This window comes from Apteryx rowi, unplaced genomic scaffold (assembly GCF_003343035.1).
Source record: "Apteryx rowi isolate R43461 unplaced genomic scaffold, aptRow1 scaffold_113, whole genome shotgun sequence".
Lineage (NCBI taxonomy): Eukaryota > Metazoa > Chordata > Aves > Apterygiformes > Apterygidae > Apteryx > Apteryx rowi.
Genome location: NW_020447342.1, coordinates 18424 through 36123, shown reverse-complemented (window position 1 = coordinate 36123; position 17700 = coordinate 18424). Strand labels below are relative to the sequence as shown.

Below are 17700 nucleotides of genomic sequence, written 5' to 3'. Positions count from 1 at the left end.
ACTTTCTTGTTCTGTCTCTGGAATGCAGCATCATTTTAACCGCTTTGGGTGGGAGGAAAGGCTGAGTCCCTGAAGGTGTGCCTCTGCCTCTGTAACCTGAGAATCCCAGATACAAACCAGCAGCTTTGAGATTGTTTTCCTTAGTAGCTTCTTTGAGTCTGCAGAATGCTAATGACAGGGTTTATTATAACAACAATCCCCAAAGGGGATAGATAGTGTTGTGTGGAGGCAGGAACCACATCCAAAGCCCCAGGGTTGACATGAAGGGCACTCATCCTGATGTCTCTGACACGTGAAATGGAGAATGCTTTGCATTTCTGATTAGAGGCAAAACCCTCYGTTCTAACACATCAGTGGAACTGTCAAAATAGGCCAGGTGAGACAGCTGTGTGTTGTCTCTGCTCAGGTGCTGACAGTCTGGTGACCATCAGCTTCTTTTCTGTGCCATAGTTTCCCCATAATTACCTTTATTGGGCAGCAACAGGAGAAAGTATCCTTTCATCTTGTAGTTTGTTTTGTGAGCTAGTGGAGTCTCAAGCCCTTAAAGACCTATTTTCTGGAAAGAAAGCACTGCTGTGCCACAGAACAGGTCTGATGGCAGAGGTGACCGAGAACTGCATCACAGACATAGCACTGGTGTTTCTCTCCATTACTGCATAATATAATTCTGGCTGTTACATAATCACTCATGTGAGGGTCTCCTTGACTACTTAAGCYGGGGCCTCAACAGTGGAAAACTCCAAGTAAATGCCAGTGCAGATGGAGCCTTGATCATAAGGCTGCCTGAACAGAAGTGGTTAGCTCAGTTTTTACAAAATATATCCTATGGAGTTGTAAACTTTTTCATTATGTTAACTTTGTTTGCATTACAAATTTGGCCTTATAATCAGTGGAAAGCTTTCTTCCAGCTTGAATTCTTATAGCTATCAGGAGACTTGACTTTGCCCAAAAGTAAAAATGGGAATCCAGGGAACCAAATATACTCATTAAGAGGCCTAGTTTTTAACAGAATCTGGTAGATGAAAGTGTGTCTTGATGCCTTTCACTAAGAAAAATGGCTTCATTTTGGCTCATGCAAATTGAAACTTTATATGGTTATTTTCTGCACTATTAGGTAAGTTTTCCCATGCTGTGCAAGGCCTTCATCATCAACTATTTGGAGAAGGATTTCATGTTCATATGATTGTGACAAACAAATGTGGAAAATGAATCCTAGTAATTGCATATATGTGAGTTAATCATCAAGGTAAATTACTTTTAAAGAAATGGCCGGTTATTTTTGTTTCATCCTGATGGTGAATTCAGGTTTGAGGGGCTTTCTTTAAGTATCTCCATGTCTCCATGTGAAAATATTTTCTTGGGCATAGCTGAATTCCACTGTTCCACAGTCCTGTCTACCAGATTTTCCCCTTTGTTTTGGGAGTGGTGAAGTATGCTCTAGTAAAATGTTATACTAAGAAAAAGACATTAAGTTATTGCTCATCAGTGGTCCTCCAGAGGTGCTACCTAACAGTGCATGTGGCTACCCAGTCCCATTTCTATCCAAGTGGTCTGGTTTCACAAGAGATTTTATAGTAGGTTCCCAACTAATCTGTGTGTTTTTAACGGCACTGCATTAGGAAGCAAGTGGCTGTCTGTGCAGTCAGTGTGGCTAGTCAGGAAAAGCAACAGTCTTCAGGGAGAATGAGCAGCTGAGAAGGAGCTGGGAGCAGTAACTTCTTAACCCACATCAGCCTTAGCAGAGCAGCATGTCTGACTCAGCCTTCAGAGAAAGTCTCTTTTAGGTAGACAAGGCGTGTTACCTGCAGATGTGCAAAAAGAAGCCTGAGCATAAAACAAGCAGCCAAAGGGAAGTTCCCTCAGCTCCAGCCCAGCGCTGCCAAATGTTGCCATGGAAGCCCACAGCACGGCAGCAGGGCAAGCTAATCCTTCTCCATTATTGGTTTTGCTTGGATATGGAAATCTGACAGTAACTTTAGACTCATGAACTCTGTTTTGCTGTATGGCACATGCCTGGAAAGAGACCTAAGGGATTTAACTTGCCCTTCCATTTCTCAGTTTTCTCTAGGTTGTCTGTGTTAAAATACTGGGCAGGCTAAAATGTGTGCCTAATGTGTGTATCTTGAACAGGAGTTTTCTGAATTTCATTAAATTTAGCAGTAAAATTTTTCTGTCTAAAAAGCTGCTTTATCTTATGTGGCAAATAGGGAATCTCAGCTATTTTATCAATGTCCTCTGTTTTCCATATGGTGTTTGGATTATCTAGGGTAACTTTGCAGCATTTCCTCCCTCTGATTCTGGGAGAAGTGAAGTGTGAGCTCACTTCACCTGGGTACACAGCGCACATGCTTGAAAGCAGTGTCTTCCTCTTGAAGACTGTTGAAGTTGGCTTCTGTTTCACCCATTTCAGGTGTTTTCAGGGAATAATGGACCATGGAGTTGGATGAAGAAAATTCCCCTGTGAGGGTTCCTGTCTGTGGGGGTATTTTGGTGTTACAAGGACTCTGCCTCTGGGAGAGGGGTTACTTTCTGTGTCTTCTTACTCCATCATTGTGTCATAAGAGCTGCATCTTCAGGGAGCTCCTTTTAATTTTGTCAGGTACTTGATGTCAATTAGAGTCAGTTTGTCTGCCTCCTAGGCTGATAGGCCTAACTTGACAGTAAAGTGATCTGGACCTGTAGCAGAAGGGTATATATTTTATGGTTTGGCTTCTATCCAATGAAATGATTTAAGACAACATTCTGCATTTTCCAAGTCATTTGCTGGATCTGTCATATTCTGAACTTGTAACTCTTCACTACAAATACCTGCAGTACTGACTTGTGTCATGCATGTCCCTGTTTTCCAGGCCATTGAGAACTTGCCTTGGTTTTGTTTGCATGCTTTGAGACCACACTTTGAGGTAGTTTTGGACCCTTCTCCATGGGTTTATTGGTTGACAGACTGCTGTTGGAGGATACCTATTTACTGACAGGGTAGGAGTAGAACAGTGGAATCGGAGGTACATAGAGAGCGATGAACAAGCTGCTGTCCTTTGTGTCCCGCAGCTGTGTAATAACTTTTGCTGAAGTTTCTTTTGTGTTCATCTGTAGGATACTCAGCAGCCTCAGGTCATGCTTTTTTTACAGGTCAATAACTTTAATCCAGTCACTGCCATGTGTCCTGTTCACCTTTCTGGGGCATTTTATATGAATTTATCTGTTTAATTCTTGGAAGCATTCTAGAAAGAATGATAGTTGATGATCGTCCTTACAAACATTTCCAGAAAGCTTCTAAAATAATAAGATTCTAGACATCTCTAAAACATTCTTGAAAAGATTTGTTTTAGTGAGCCATACAGTCTCTGGCACAGAAAGCCTGTCTGAGCACTGCTAGCCCAGTCAGAGAGATAAACATCCTGCCTTTGGATGTCCCCAGTGGCTAGAACCATTTGTACCATTTTGTGGTTGCATTGTTACAATCATGTGCTGTAGCTGTTCCCACCACTTCTTGGAGAACAGCAGTCCAGATCAGGTTTCCTAACAAACATTTTTGTTTCTTTACATGTATGTCCAGTGACTTATTGTCTTGGGGTATTTGTAGATGGTGAGCTCCTGGCTTGTATGTGGGGCACAAGGGAAGTGCAGTGTTTCTGCTAAGGAAAACACAGCAGACACACAGAAATATGTGGGCTTCAAGGCTTCCTTTTTACATGCTCTAAGAGGAAAGGTCAAGGAAATCTGTATAGCAGCTTGAAATAGTGTATTTTGTTGAAATTCAGAGAGCAACACAGTTTTCTTTAGTTTTACAATCTGTCTTTATATGAAAAATAGAAATTCAGGAACAGAAACAGAACTTCTGCTGTGCAGTGTTTCCTTGTTCATTTGGCTAGGTTTGGAAAATTAGTGGCTTCATGATAGTTCAAATTTGGGTTCAAAAGTCTCAGCAGAAACCCACAGTTCTAGCATAGTTATCCAGATGAAAACACCTCTGTGYATATTGGCAGTAAAAACTGCAAGCAGGAGAAACAGATCTCATAGTGATCTTTTGCAATAGTAATAGCCTGTGTTCTGCAAGATGAGGTATTGCTTCTGTGGAAGGTCAGGAGTGTTCAATGCACACCGCAGTACAGGGACTGGTTTGTGAGTGCATATTAGTCAAGCAGCGTTGTTATTTGAGCATATTGCCCATTGCAGTCCCTGCATGCCATCTCCTTTCAGTGCAGATTAAAGGCTGGAGTCTTATTTACTCTCCAGTAGAGTGTATGGCTGAGCTGGTGCACACAACAGCTTCTTAGTCTCCTTTTGAGCTTGAACACAGAAGAACAGAGATTCATGGCTCCCCACCCCCTGCCAGTGTAAATTGACCTCTCAGATGCATCACTTCACCTAGTGGTGTGAGAATAATGCATGACTGTGTACAGAAAGAARGGAGGAGGCTTTCTGATGGGACAGGGCCTAGTGCTTTTCCTTTGGGGGGCATTCAAGTGTGTTAGGCTAAAATAGAAAACAGGTGAAAAAGGCCTACTCCCTGTCACGTGGCTGTGGGCTAATTCTCCCTTACAGCATGACTGCTTGATCTTAAACCTTGAAGAGTGAATCTCTCTCATGTTTTCTTTACAGTTTTTGGTGATGGAGTAGCCAGGTCTCTCACTCACCACCAAGTTCTTTTTATATCAGGGCCCAGACTGGATTTGTTCCCAGAAAAGGAGCAAAAGTGCTAACTCAGAAAAAGAGGCTCCTGGTGGGATCCTGTACTTGAACCCCTCACCCATCTGTCTTTTTTTTTTTTAATTGTACACTTATGTAAAGCCTGTAAGTCCTTTGGGGCTCAGACCAGATTTTTCTAACAGAGTGTGCCCTGTTTGCCTTCAGGAAGGTAAACACTGACATCTCATAATCCATTTATTCATCTGGCCTAAGTTGTTACTGACTGATCACCTCTTGTGAACAATCTTAGATCACATGCCTATATATATTTGTGTGCACATAATATTTTACATATATGTCTATTCATTTGGTCTGTTTTCTTTTATGCAAGGACATTAGCACACCTTTTTGTTTCTTATGCAAACATGGCTGCATTGACAACAATGAGCAAAGGCTCCCTGCGAAGGCATGTATACATTAGTGTGATGTTAAAGATATTCTTATCAGCCCAACTCCATCAGATTAAAAAGATTAACYTCCATGAAATGGGGTTCATGCATGTGCTAGACTGATATCCTGAGTACCAGTCTAAATCACAACTCTGAGCAAGGATAACTGAAGATCAAGCAGGGAGCAGCCAGTTTGATGGTGTGATGTGAGTGGTTATTCAGTAGCTCACTGTTGAAATGTGTGACACCTTAAGCTTTTAAATTGGCACAAGGAAAGCTATTTTAAGACTGTAGATTTACTTATTCTTATAGATTGCTTATCTTTATGTTTTGTTTCCTTCCTCCTGAAGGACTTGGTTTTGGGACATAAGAGTTTAGAGCCTTGGCACTACTTTTCACTGCYGTGGATGGGATTCAGCTCATCTGACATTGCCTGTATGAGATGGGTATCTAGTATGAACTTGCTGTATACACCATCTCTATCATCATAAACAGAGAGGTGCTTCTCTAAATATGTGAGCTCACTTCACCCTCACTCTCAGTTACCCGAGGATGAATCACTCTTTGGAAGTGCCATTTCCCTGCTGTCTGGACCAGGGATTCTGGCAGCACTCATTGCCTGTTAGGTGAATGAGTCTTCTCTCTCTTTTCTCTCTTAGGTCTGGCACCTTATTTAGCTAGTCTTGACCTTTCAGTGGTTAGTTTAACTTGATTAAAAGGCTTAATTACAGTATGAGGTTGGATCCATATAATGGTAACCTTATTTTCCGAGTGCAAACATCAGGCTGAGGAGGAGGGGAAGGATGCAGCAATTACGTGAGGAAATATGGTACCTATATGGTGTACATTGCATTGTTTGGTTATAGGGTTTCTTTCAGGCTAGAGGTGTTTGCATTTTAAGGCAAACTGAAACTTCTGAAACTTCATCTTGATAAATGTCTGTGCTCAAATGGTACCATCCAAATATCTTGCCCTATCGCTTAAGCTAGTAATTCATGAGCCCTTTGCTATTGTGGCATGAGAGCTTGGGAGCTAGCACTTCAAATCACTGAACCCATTTTGGTCTGAAAAATCATAAATCCCTTGGGTTTAATCCTTTGACTGTTAATCTGGTCATCGCTGGACCTCCCCTTCTTTTCTCCTTGCTTTCYCTGTTCACAAGGGTCCTTCTGGTGGTTTTATTCCCATATATTTATGAAGAATATTAGCGGCAACAAGTTTTCTGAAATTGTTTATCAGTTTCAGCATTGCTTACATCTACAGARGGAAAGGAGCTCTCTAGAAAGTTATTTGCTCACACCTAGTTTTAATTAAGGGTAGGCTATTAAATGAACAAATGTTTTCAAGAAAASTAGACTTACAAGGGCCTGTGGCAGGCCTCTCTGTCCTGCTTTTCAGCAGACTTGTCTAATGAAGTGTTAGAGTAATTGTCAAAGGCAGTTAGCTTGTAGGGCATAAAGTCCTTTAGAATTCTTACACCCTTTTGAATAATCATTTATTAATTATGATGCCAAATTACGGGCTGATCAACCTTCACATCTGGCTGAAAATGGAATTGAGCCATAAATCACAGAATTGGCCAGGGCTGGCTAAGCCCTTCCCAAACTTTAGTTCATATAAATCAAGTGGAATTTCTGTCCCTGATGGCTTAAACTGAGAGAATGAAAAGTGTCAATTTAAGTCATCAGTGTTCAGGGCTGTTTTCTCTTTGCTGCAGTTGGATGATTCTTAATCATTTAAAAATTGCTAATGATGTTGACTGACATCCTGATTAGTGCCTCTGTGATGCTGGAGGATCTTAAATTGATGCACACACCATGGCCAGATTCTGACCTGGCTTGCACCATGACCATTTGCGGACAGGTGCTACTCCTGGGCAGGTCTCTCACAATGACTGCCTCCCTTATGCCCCCCTCCAAAAGCTACAGTGGCCTGAGAATGCATCAGCCCACAGGACCAGAGAGAAGGGCATTCTTTCTGATCACATTTACATTTTAGAAAGGCACAATGTGATAACTGAAATGGCTTGGGAGAAATTCAATTGTCACTCATCAGAGATGCTGTGTCTCTCATGCGTGCTAGTGGGGTGTGCTAAAGCCATGCCCGCGCTCAGAGTGGCATGCCTCCTGTGTTGAGGAAGGTCTTGGTTGCTCTGCTCTCTCTTTCCTTTTGCTCCTTGGGTTCTGATTTCATTTTTCTCTTAACTGCAGGTCACTTCATGGGCAACAACACAGTGATTGATGTTTTGAGGAGAGAAGGGTACGAGGTAGAACACACTCCAGCTGGACAAGCCATCAACAAGTAATGCATACTTTTATCGTAGCTGAGCAGCCACTGGGAGGGTGCGTTTGTAAATGATCATGAAGAGACAGTGGCAGTTGGAGCTATATCTAACAATCAGCTGGGCTCCCTCTCTCTTCCCCAGTAGTCTGCTTTGCTCTCCCATGAGCCTGTTTGGAAAATGGATTTTATTTATTTTGGGGGGATCAAATAAAAGTAATTTTTCCCCTGTAAGTTTTTAACTCTTTAACATTCATAGAGTATACATGCTTGCTTCAGTAGATTTGGGTGCTGTCTCACACCACATGTGCTCCTAGGCTCCTCCTTCCTCCCTTCTAAGAGTTCAGCTGCCTTGCCTTTTAAAACTTTCCTTCCCCTGCACTGCTGTCTTTGATCCTTTCTGATTGCTTTCTCTCAGCCTGTAATCTGGCTGTCCAGAGTCCACCCAGCACACTTTGTTTTGAGCTGCCTTCTTTCCAGGCTGTCTCCATCACTGATCATTCTCACATCTCCTACTCTCTTCTACATTTTTAAGTCAAGGCACTTGCCATTCTGGTTCATCTTGCAGCTATCCTTCAAGATATCCCCTTAGTGCCTCTCTCTCTCTCACTGGATGCATTTATCCACCTCTGTGGTTTCAATTACSAGAGAATTCCAAATAATCTCTTCCTCTGCACTCTGCCTAGAATTGCATCTCCTCTTGGCTCACRTCTTCCTGGATTTCTTGCCACCAGCTTAGGCTCTGCATTTCTTGTCTCCTCCTTTTTCAGGCTCTTGCCAATCATATGTTCTTGCATCTCTAGGATACACCCCTTCTTCCCTGTAGTCACTGGTAAAAGACCACAGTGGAAAAAAAAGAAGGGTTGATCTCAGTTATTGTAATGTTTCCCTTTTTTCCTCTGTACTGAGCGTGCTGGTCCTCACTGCTTACATTTCTGTTTGTCTTCTCCTAGGTTTCTGATAGCTAGGCTCTCAGATAGAAAGGCGAGCTTTTGTTCTATATGATTTGTGCTGGGGGCACAAAGCAGAGCCTTGATCTGTGCCATGGGCTCCATACAGATGTAATATAAAATAATAACAGATATTTTTCTCCTACTCTGGTTGCATCACCATTCTCCTTGCACCATTTTTATTGCCTTTTTCACACCATGAGATTAAAACCCTGCCAGGCTAGGCTTTTGCTGTGATTTCTGATAAAGACTTAAATCATTAAGTCTGTACTTGCACTGAAACTGTGTCTAGCCAAGATTCATCCTCATGAGTACATCCCCTAACCCTGTTGTCACCAATGGGCAGGTAGCCTGATATAAAATAAGCCCTCTGTGCTAACCCACAAGACTTAATGATCCTGTAGCCTCTGAATCACACCAGGCAGCCCAGTGTAACAGTGTTCAAGGGAATAATTAAAAACTTGCCTGGACTGATGAGTTTTTTTTTTCCAGAACATTCGTAGCTGAGGCATTCCTTAAAACAACCATGGCAGCTTCATAAAACTTGAAAGAGAGCTCAGTATGTACTTGAGAGTAAACACAAAGGCTGATGTTGCTCTGTGAAGCTGTAGCTCTAAGGAAATCAAGGGTAGACAGCTATGGAAAGGAGGGCTAGATCTTCACCCACCATTATTCTCAGGGTAAGTAGGCATCCAATTCCTCTGACCATGTCATGGGAGTTCAGTGTCCAGTCAGAGACTGTCGTGCCTTTGAAAGYCCTCCGTTTGGCACTGATTGTATCTCAGGCCTTTCATTAGGACTACTGGACAGAAAGTCTTTTCTGGAGCCTTGATTTTAAAACTGACTAAGTGAATAAGCTCAAAAGAAGGTGGCACTTCAGTGTTTTATTTTGAAAAGAGGTGTTAACATTTCTGGATGATTTCAAAAYGGGCTTAAAGATACGAAGAATTTCAAGAGAAATGTGAATCCTGAAGGAGGAGGATACTTGAGGTGAAGGAGAGAACCATGGCAGGAGTACTTCAGAGTGCTGGGGGAAAAGTGATGGAGAGTTTCATTTCTTGGCAGCTATCTTGGGTGTGTCCTAGGAGCAATACCAGGGCAATCTGTGTGAATAAACCCAGTCCAGTCCCAAGTGAATGTGGAACCATATCCACCTGCTGTCCTAGGCACCAATGCTGCACAGAATCCAATGGCCATGGAGTCATGCAGAAAACTATTTCACAGTGAGACAGGGGAAGAATGGCAAGTGGCTGAGCTGAGACATAACACTAAAAGGGCTGCTCTGCATATCAGGAAAAGTGGAAGATATTAGCTGAGGGGTCCTAAAACAGGAGAAGGAGGAGAAGGAAGTCTGCAGTTGCCTTCCTTCCTGCATTGTGCAGTAGCAGGATATTCTGCATCTTCCTCTGCTCTGGCTAAATGGAAGGTCCCTTCTGAGATACCTTGTAGAGCATCTGTGTGTAGAAACAGATCACCCATGCATGTTTTCCTGGGACAGACAAATGGCTGGGTACAGACACACAATTTCACCTGCAGATAGAGCTGCATGAGGTGGCTGGAGGAAGGGAATGAGTGCCCATAAAGGAGTGTGAAGGTGGGAGGGCTGCTGCTTTGTTTTTTAGCCAAAGTGAGGAAGGCAGAACGGATGCCCCAACCCCACAGCACAAAGGACAGTTTATATATAGTGCCACAAGTTTAATCAAGTTCCTAGTGTCTTATTTTGGGCTTTTAAATGTTGTTCCTGATTTTAGGATGTATATATATATTTATGTGTATATATATAGTAAAATATTCATCACATAATCACAGCTGTAATTAAGGCACTTCCTGGCTCCTCCCGTCTTGGCTGCTGTGCTGAAGGAGAGGGCACCAGTCTTAGAGGAGGAGGAAGCACTTTTGCATCTTTATGGCTTCTCTTGTAGCTGCTCAAACGGTCTCTGGTAGAATCACCTGCAGAAAGTGTTGCAGAGGAGGTTATGTACATGAGTATTTTACTAGCATTAACAGTGCTCTAAGGCTGTATGCATTGGAACAAGTGGCTGGAAGTGCCGTTTTGAGTCTGTCCTGGCTGTGCCAGCAGAGAGGCTGAGCTCTGGTATGGCATTGCTGTGTGTCTGGCAGGGGAGGCTGCAGGTAGCAGGGCACCCCCTAATCTAGAGGTGAGATGGTGCCCACTCTGGGACTTTCACCAGTTAAGGAAAGACACAGTGAAGGGAAAACAAGGACAAGAGAACTGTAACCACAGGACTTTTATAGAGATCATATCAGATCCCTGGAGGCAACAGGGTGGGGATGAGTCTGTAAGAGGTAGTTAGAGGGTGGGTGGTGAGAGGATGTTGGGGAGGAGTCCTGAGAGGTCAGGTCTTATATTCAGAGGTGGCAAAGTGAGGGTGTGACAATCACAAGAATTTTGAAAGGGACCAGCAGCCCAAGACCCTTTCTGTGTCACAAAAAACTCACCACATGATCAATCTGTGATTTTCCTTGCAGGAAATAAGATCAAATTCTCCTCTTTTTCCATCTCCTTCCCTCCCTCATATTCCAGTCCACAACCTCCCCTTCCCCCTCTTAAATCCATCACAGAGGCTCTGCAATGGGCTAGCCTGAAAACTGTAGCCATGCTGAACCAGGTGTTCCTTCTGGGAACATTTCTATGCGACTGCAGGGCAGAAGTGAAAYGTACTCTGTAATTCTAGGAGGGTTTTGCATTGATGAAATCAATGCTTTTTGCACACTGCCTGTGCTTTTTTTAAAAAAATCTTTCTCAATTTCAACCCAAAATGGTTTCCAACCTAGTCCTGCTAGAGAAAATTGGTGTCTGTAAAGTAACCTATGGATCACTTGGATATTTTAATTGTGCTCTGTGTCTGCATGGAATATTATTAAAAATCATCTTTTGTCAGATACTGAGGGAGAGTTTGTTCAAGAGGCTCATGAACAAGTAGAGAAGGGGAATCACATCATTTCAGACAATGAGGAGGAGAAATGTGGGTTGGGAAARCCATGACTGGACAGGAGAAAGTGCAGACTGTATACCCTGTGTTGGAGTGTGAATGGGGAGATGTTGCTTGCTCAAACTATGATGGAACAAAGCTTGAGTAATCAAAGTAGAACAGATTGTTTCTTCAATGTACTGCCTTTGGGCTAAACTGTGTGAGCACTGCCCTGGCAGTCAAGCCCACTTTTGTGACTTGACTGAGTGGTCCCCTGGGCTTTCCAGATCTGCCTTGTGAGAGAGCTTGCACATGCACGAAGTCTCACTGCAGTATCTCACTTGCTGTAACTGCTTTGAACTTCCAGATAATGTTGCCAGACTAAAACAGATGTCTCTAAATACAGGATCTGTGCAGTCAGAAAGATGGCTCCTCTGCTCCCTCCTCACTTGCTATTAATTTGTGCAATTAATTTGTGCATTGTGGGAGAGCCTCAGCCTCCCCACACATGGACCACCACATTTTTCTGACAGAACTTTATTTAAAGCCACCATTTTATGCTCCTCTGTATGTCTGTATGTATTTGAAYGGCAGGGCAGAGTTATCTCCTTTTATAAATGAGCATCGAAACAATAAATGGTCATCCTAGAAGTTAGTACCACAACAACATGTTGAGCTCTGTTCTCTCATGTTTCAGACTTGTCCCCTGACCTGATATTTTATAAAGGCTATGCATGCAGTACTCTGTATCACCTGGCTTCTTGAGAGAGAAAATAAGAAGATGGTAAAACTTGGCACTGCCACAGCTAGTCTGCTTCTGATAGCCTGCAGACTAGATGGCCCAAAGGGATGCTTAATGGTATATTGAGCTATTTCCTTCAAGGACAGTCATTTTGCAAGATGCATGTCTGTAGCCACGACCCACAGTCTGTGGACCGGCTCATGACTTGCCTTTTCTGTCAGTGTGAACTGTTGATCCRGACTGGTCCTCCAGCTGGTGTGCCTTAGTCTCTCTTGCTAGAAATTATTTGGCTCTGGGCAGGAATTGCTGGAAGGAATGATCTGGGCTGAGTTCTGCAGGAGGTGAGACATAAGACTAGATGATCACAATTTGACCTTCTCTGACTTTGAGGGTGATTCCTTTCTGTTTTGCTTCTAGATATACAAAGTTATTTCCAAGTGTTTTTCTACCCTTAACCAGCCTACATTTTTTTGTCAGTTTCAGATTCTCTCTTTTTCCAAAGCTTTTGTCCATTAAAGAGAACCATTTTGACTAGACTATTGACTTGGGAAGAGCAGGTAGGAATACAAGGCAGAGGAGTAACAGTGCAGCATACATGTCAAGAAGAAGCACTTGTTGTATAAGTGGTTTGATATGCAATACTAAGATCCTGCCTCAAAACCCATTCAAACACTGTCTGTGTTACTTTCTTCTTCCAGTGAGAAACCCCCCAAAACCTTGTTAGCCTTCTCATCATCCTCACCAGTACACAGCACYTATGTAGTCTCCCAGGAGCTCCCACTGCCATTGCATCCGCATAAGGAAGAGGAAGAGCTCTTGCCTCACCTGCTGCTCCCTGACAGCATTGACTTGCTGGAGAAGGTGAACAGGAAGTACAAAAAGAAGAAGAAGAAGCAGCAGAAGAAGCAAAGACTGCGACAGTTTAATGACCTCTGGGTTCGCATTGAAGAAAGGTAGCCAAAGGCTGGGGAGGGAGGAGGGCTGGTCATGCAAACTGGGACTTTAACTTAGACTGATTAATCCACTATGCCAAACTCCTGCARAAGCTGAGTGCATGCTGAAAGCAGGATTTGGCCTTATCTTCTCTCTTCTCCCTTCCCCGTTCTTACTGAGATTGACAGGTGCTTTTAATGGTGGAGTAGTTTCTTCSAGCATAGTTAGGTTTGTGGAAAATTAGGTATAATACAAGTGAAAATCTTGTGTAGMCCCTTTTCCAATTGGGCTTGAGAGACTGTTAGCATGTGGTAGCCCTCCTCATCAGAGAAGGSTGGGTCAAGTGATGGATGATACAGTCCAAAGTCTTGGACCTTTACCCAGGAGCTCCTGTATATGTGGAAACCCTTATAGCTGGCATATGTGCTCCTTGCATTTGGACAATATTTGTGCAGTATTTCCAGTCTCTACTCAGCCAGTGCTAAAGTGCATATAAGCCTTGTGCTAAAGAGTATATAAGCCTTGTGGCATTACTGGAAATCTGGGAAAGGGGATAACAACCTATGTATGATGGAGTTAACATAAAAAATGCTGTGTATGGGGGGAGAACCTACCCTCTAGTTTTTACCCCCCAAAAAGCTGACTCTCTAACAAGAACTGCAGTAGCCTGCAAAAAACCTACTTCTCCCTCATTAACTATACTTGGGCCTGTAGCTGAATGTGTACCTTTAAGTTTCCATCCTGTCACATAATKCATAGGCCTGTTTCTGCTCTCTTTTGCACCTTATGTCTCTGTTTATATCTCTGCCATACTCAGGATGAAAGCATTTTACTTTTGTACTGCTGTAAATAACCAAATAGGTAAGGATAATGGAGAATAGGACCTGAAGTTCTTGAACCGAAGCCTCTAAATTCAGTTTATTCTTCCCCTCAGAAGTATATTTCTTCTTGGACCCCAAGGTATTGAGTATATCAGGATGCTCCTATGCTGTGCTGCATCACATCCCTGGGTCCCAGCTGCTTTACTGCTTTGAATAATACATTGCTCAGATTGGCTGAGAGAGGGTGCAGCAGCTGTTTTTCTGTTCCAAGCATTCAGCCATTGTCAGACTTTCTAGACCAGACTCCTTTCCCTTTATTCTGGAGTAMTTTTGTGACCTCTCTCTGCTCCTCCTTTCTACCATGAGTGTGGCTGTGTAGGAGAGAGAGGGAGACAAATGCACGTGGAAGTCCCCAGGATGTTTCTGCATGCCTACCAAGAGGCCTACACACAATTCAAGAATCACTGATCTAAAGGCTCAAAGAACACAAATCAAAAATTAAATATAAAGAAAGGATGCACTGATTACACCCAATTGTGTGTTTTACACTATCATTTCATTTCCTTTAACGTAATTGATATCAGCTGTTTGTGAATAGGTTGCTGGAGCTTCTGTTGACAGTCTGTTTAGCTGAAATGCTACAGACTGATTTGGAGCCTTTGTAATTTTAAGCTCCTGCTATACCTGCACACTGACATGTTTAGTTTTTCACATGCAGTTATTCCCATGAAGCTTGGGGGTCTATGAGTGCCTTAATGTTAGGTATACATGCACTTGCAGCATCAGTGCCTTCAATAAACATAGGGAAGATAGGAGGAAGTGCAGCTGTGACTAAACTGGACTTTTGGGGAACATACTGGAGCACAAATGCTGCAAGACCATATTGAGCTAAAAGCAAAACTGAAAAATTCTGCTGATGATGACAGTTTAGTCAGCCAGGAGCAGCAAACTCAATAGCAAACTCCATTCCTTCTCTTCTCATACTCATGTACATAACCTCCTGCAAGCAGAATGCAAGCCATCCTTTGCTAGGATGCTAGATCATAAATAAGTTGATGCTGGGTCATAAATAAGTTTTAAGAGTGAGTCCTTAGTCTTATGATCAGAGATCATAAATGACTAGAGATGGATCTGTTGCATGACCAGTATTGGGAAAGACAGGTGTCAGTGATCTGTATTGCTCCCTGTGAGGCTGCTCTGCCCTTTCTGGAGAGGAAAAGATGTGAGTGTCCGAGTGGCAGCTGTCATCCAAGCACAGGCTTCATCTCTGCTCTTGGGATTAGTTCTTTGCCAAGCAGGGCGAATCCGTACTCTCTCCCCACCCCAGTATCCCATGTATATCGGCAGTCCTCGCTGTGGCTTGCTGCTTGTGCAGCCTGGGCTGTGCTGACAGCCCCATCTCGTGGTGCTGCGTCATGCGGCCCCATGAAAATCCAGCCCTTCTGGGCTCAAGCACACATATGTGCCATGTGTGTCTTATCTGAGGTCTCGGCTCTTGTTTATATGCATTCCTCTTGGTGTTCAGTTGTAAGTAAAGCTGTCAGGTTTGTTATGCCTGGGCCTGGGCCACTTCATTCCTGTGAGCCTGTAAACATGAAAGGTCCAGCTCAAGTGATTTAATACAGCCTTGTAGTGGGCTGTGCTGAACTGCTTTGGTCTGTGCTCCTGTATGTATCAGCTGTCAGCTGTATTTCTTTGTTGTGCTGCCAGCTGGCTTTTCTCCAGTTAATGAACAAACTTCCTACGGGTGTTTTGGGGTATGGAATGGTAAGTGTTTTTAAAAAGGATGCTAATTGCCTTCAGATTCCCAAAGCACTTTTGCTTAATGCAGTTAGCCAAAATGAGGCAAGAATGGTGCATAGCAGCTGGGGTGTGGGTGCAGGAGAAATGACTCTGCTTTTGTATTTGGCAGGTGGGATTGCTTTTAATTTTGTTGGAATTTGTCTTTGCCTCCACTTAACAATGTTGGGTCCTGGGGTATATGCCATCCTTATGGTTGTGAGTGTGGCTTCAACCTGTTGTCCAAAGAGAACAACACCTGTGTAGTACCTGATCTTTCCGAGTCTTGACATGCAGTGTTAGTGGTCTGAACCATACAAAATTCTCTCCTCCATCACTTGCCATAATGGAAATTCAGCATCACGTAGGTTCTGGATCAATTCTTGTTCATCACTACCTTAGAGTCCTCAGTACTACCTGCAATATTCTGGGATGCTGTGACCTTTTTCCAGTGACTTTTCTTTCTTGGTCTCTAGGAAGCATTTCTGGTAGTGGATCTTCCTCTCCTGAAAACATATCATGTAAGCCTTTTGCACTTCCTGGCTTGTGGAAGGGAACATGCAGTACAGCAGCAAGTTTGATTCAGGCTAAGATAAATGTACAAACAGAGGCCTGGCTGGGGAAGGTCAGCTCAGCTGAAAGCAGGTGCCTCAGCCCTGTAGAGATGTGCTCAGCAAGCACTGCTGCAGTGACCCTCTTCTGCTGCAAAGCCTGTTCTGTTCCTCTTTGGTGTTTTCTGCTTAGCTGAAAGGCTGGCTGGAGGGAACTGGGAATATTATGGTTTTATAGCCCCATTGCACCCACCTCACTGACCATGTGGGAGCAATGGGCAGGCTGACTGTGTAGATCTGAATTCAGGTCAGGAGTACGAGCAGTGTTGCAGTGTTGTCTCCACCCTCTGCAATCTCTTCCCTGTTCCCCCTCAAAACTCTGTTGTACAGTTCTTCTGGGCCAGAGCCCTGCAAGGTGGGCCTCGTCCCCATTGATGGCATGGGAGTGCTGCCCACACCTTTGAGGAAGGGAAGAGGCAGTCCTCTGCCATTAGGAGATGTAGTCCGTCAGTGAGCATGAAGCCAGTACAAGAGACCATGCCAAATTTCTCAGAAGACCACAAAACTTGCAGTGGGGCAGAGGGGCTGACTGCCTCCTGTCCTGTATGCATCAGACAGTTCTTGGGTAACCTGGACTAACTTTCTTCTCTGTTTGCCTTGCAGTACTACTGACCCTCCTCCCCGGATCCGCATCATTAATGGCTACATCACGGTCGAACCCCAACCCCGGGGCCACGGACGCTTTAGTCACACTCGCACAGACACCAGCAGCGCACACCATCTTTTCCAGTCTTCGATCCTCTCACTACTGACTTTGGCTTTGCATATGTTAAGGCTGCACTGAGACACAAGGGGAGTCAAGCTGCAGGGCTCTTGACTTAAAAAGCAAACAAGAAACTTATGTGAAAAAAATAAAAATAGAAGAGACTGAGTGGGACACCTCTTCTTTGGGGTATTCTTAAACTGCTTCCTTTTCCTGAATCTGGATCATTAGCACTATTAACTGGTTTGACCTGCCCAATACAGGAGAAGATATTTTTAATGAAAGTGTTATTTATCCTTCTCTTGCAGAAGAATGATTTCATGTTATCCCATAATGCTTTTGGGAAATTTATAATGTCGCTATAACATAGCTTTTGTTTAGCTGTATGAGCCCAACTAAATTACATATTTTTTGCCTTCAGTGCCTTGTGTGAAGATTTACACACCACTAACTTGTTTATTAGAACATAATATTTTGGTCATAGGAGCACAGCTGGGAGAAAGGTTGGTATTTTATGTCTCTACTAGTAATGCTTCTAATTCTTGCCTTTTAGGGCTTCAGATTATATATTAAGGTTCACGACAACACCTACTACAGTAGAATAAAACAGTACAGACCTGTGGACAAAATGTTTCTGTTCTCTGTTTAGTGGTGTAAGGTGGGCAGACCTGAACCTCCAAAGGCCAGACAAATCACTTAAGCACAAATACATAACTAAGAAAAATAATTGTCTGTGAAACTTCGCAACCATACTGTTGACTTTTATAGATTTGCTTCCTAAATAAGAAATTCTGAAGAGGTGATCTGAGAATCCCAGATGCAGAACATTCCCTCTTTCTATATCAAAAATATACTGTGTATTTTATAGTG

At 43.3% G+C, this 17700-nt stretch overlaps 1 protein-coding gene across 1 annotated transcript in view; it reads left to right on the top strand.

Moving 5' to 3' along the window:
- Positions 1-16911, top strand: part of LOC112972289 (metalloprotease TIKI1-like) — a 134517-nt gene extending 117606 nt beyond the window's left edge. The window contains exons 5-7 of the mRNA XM_026078639.1: positions 7289-7379; positions 12682-12936; positions 16731-16911. Coding sequence (XP_025934424.1) covers positions 7289-7379; positions 12682-12936; positions 16731-16911 — 527 coding nt within the window. The remainder of the gene's footprint in view (positions 1-7288; positions 7380-12681; positions 12937-16730) is intronic.
- Positions 16912-17700: the final 789 nt, after the last annotated feature.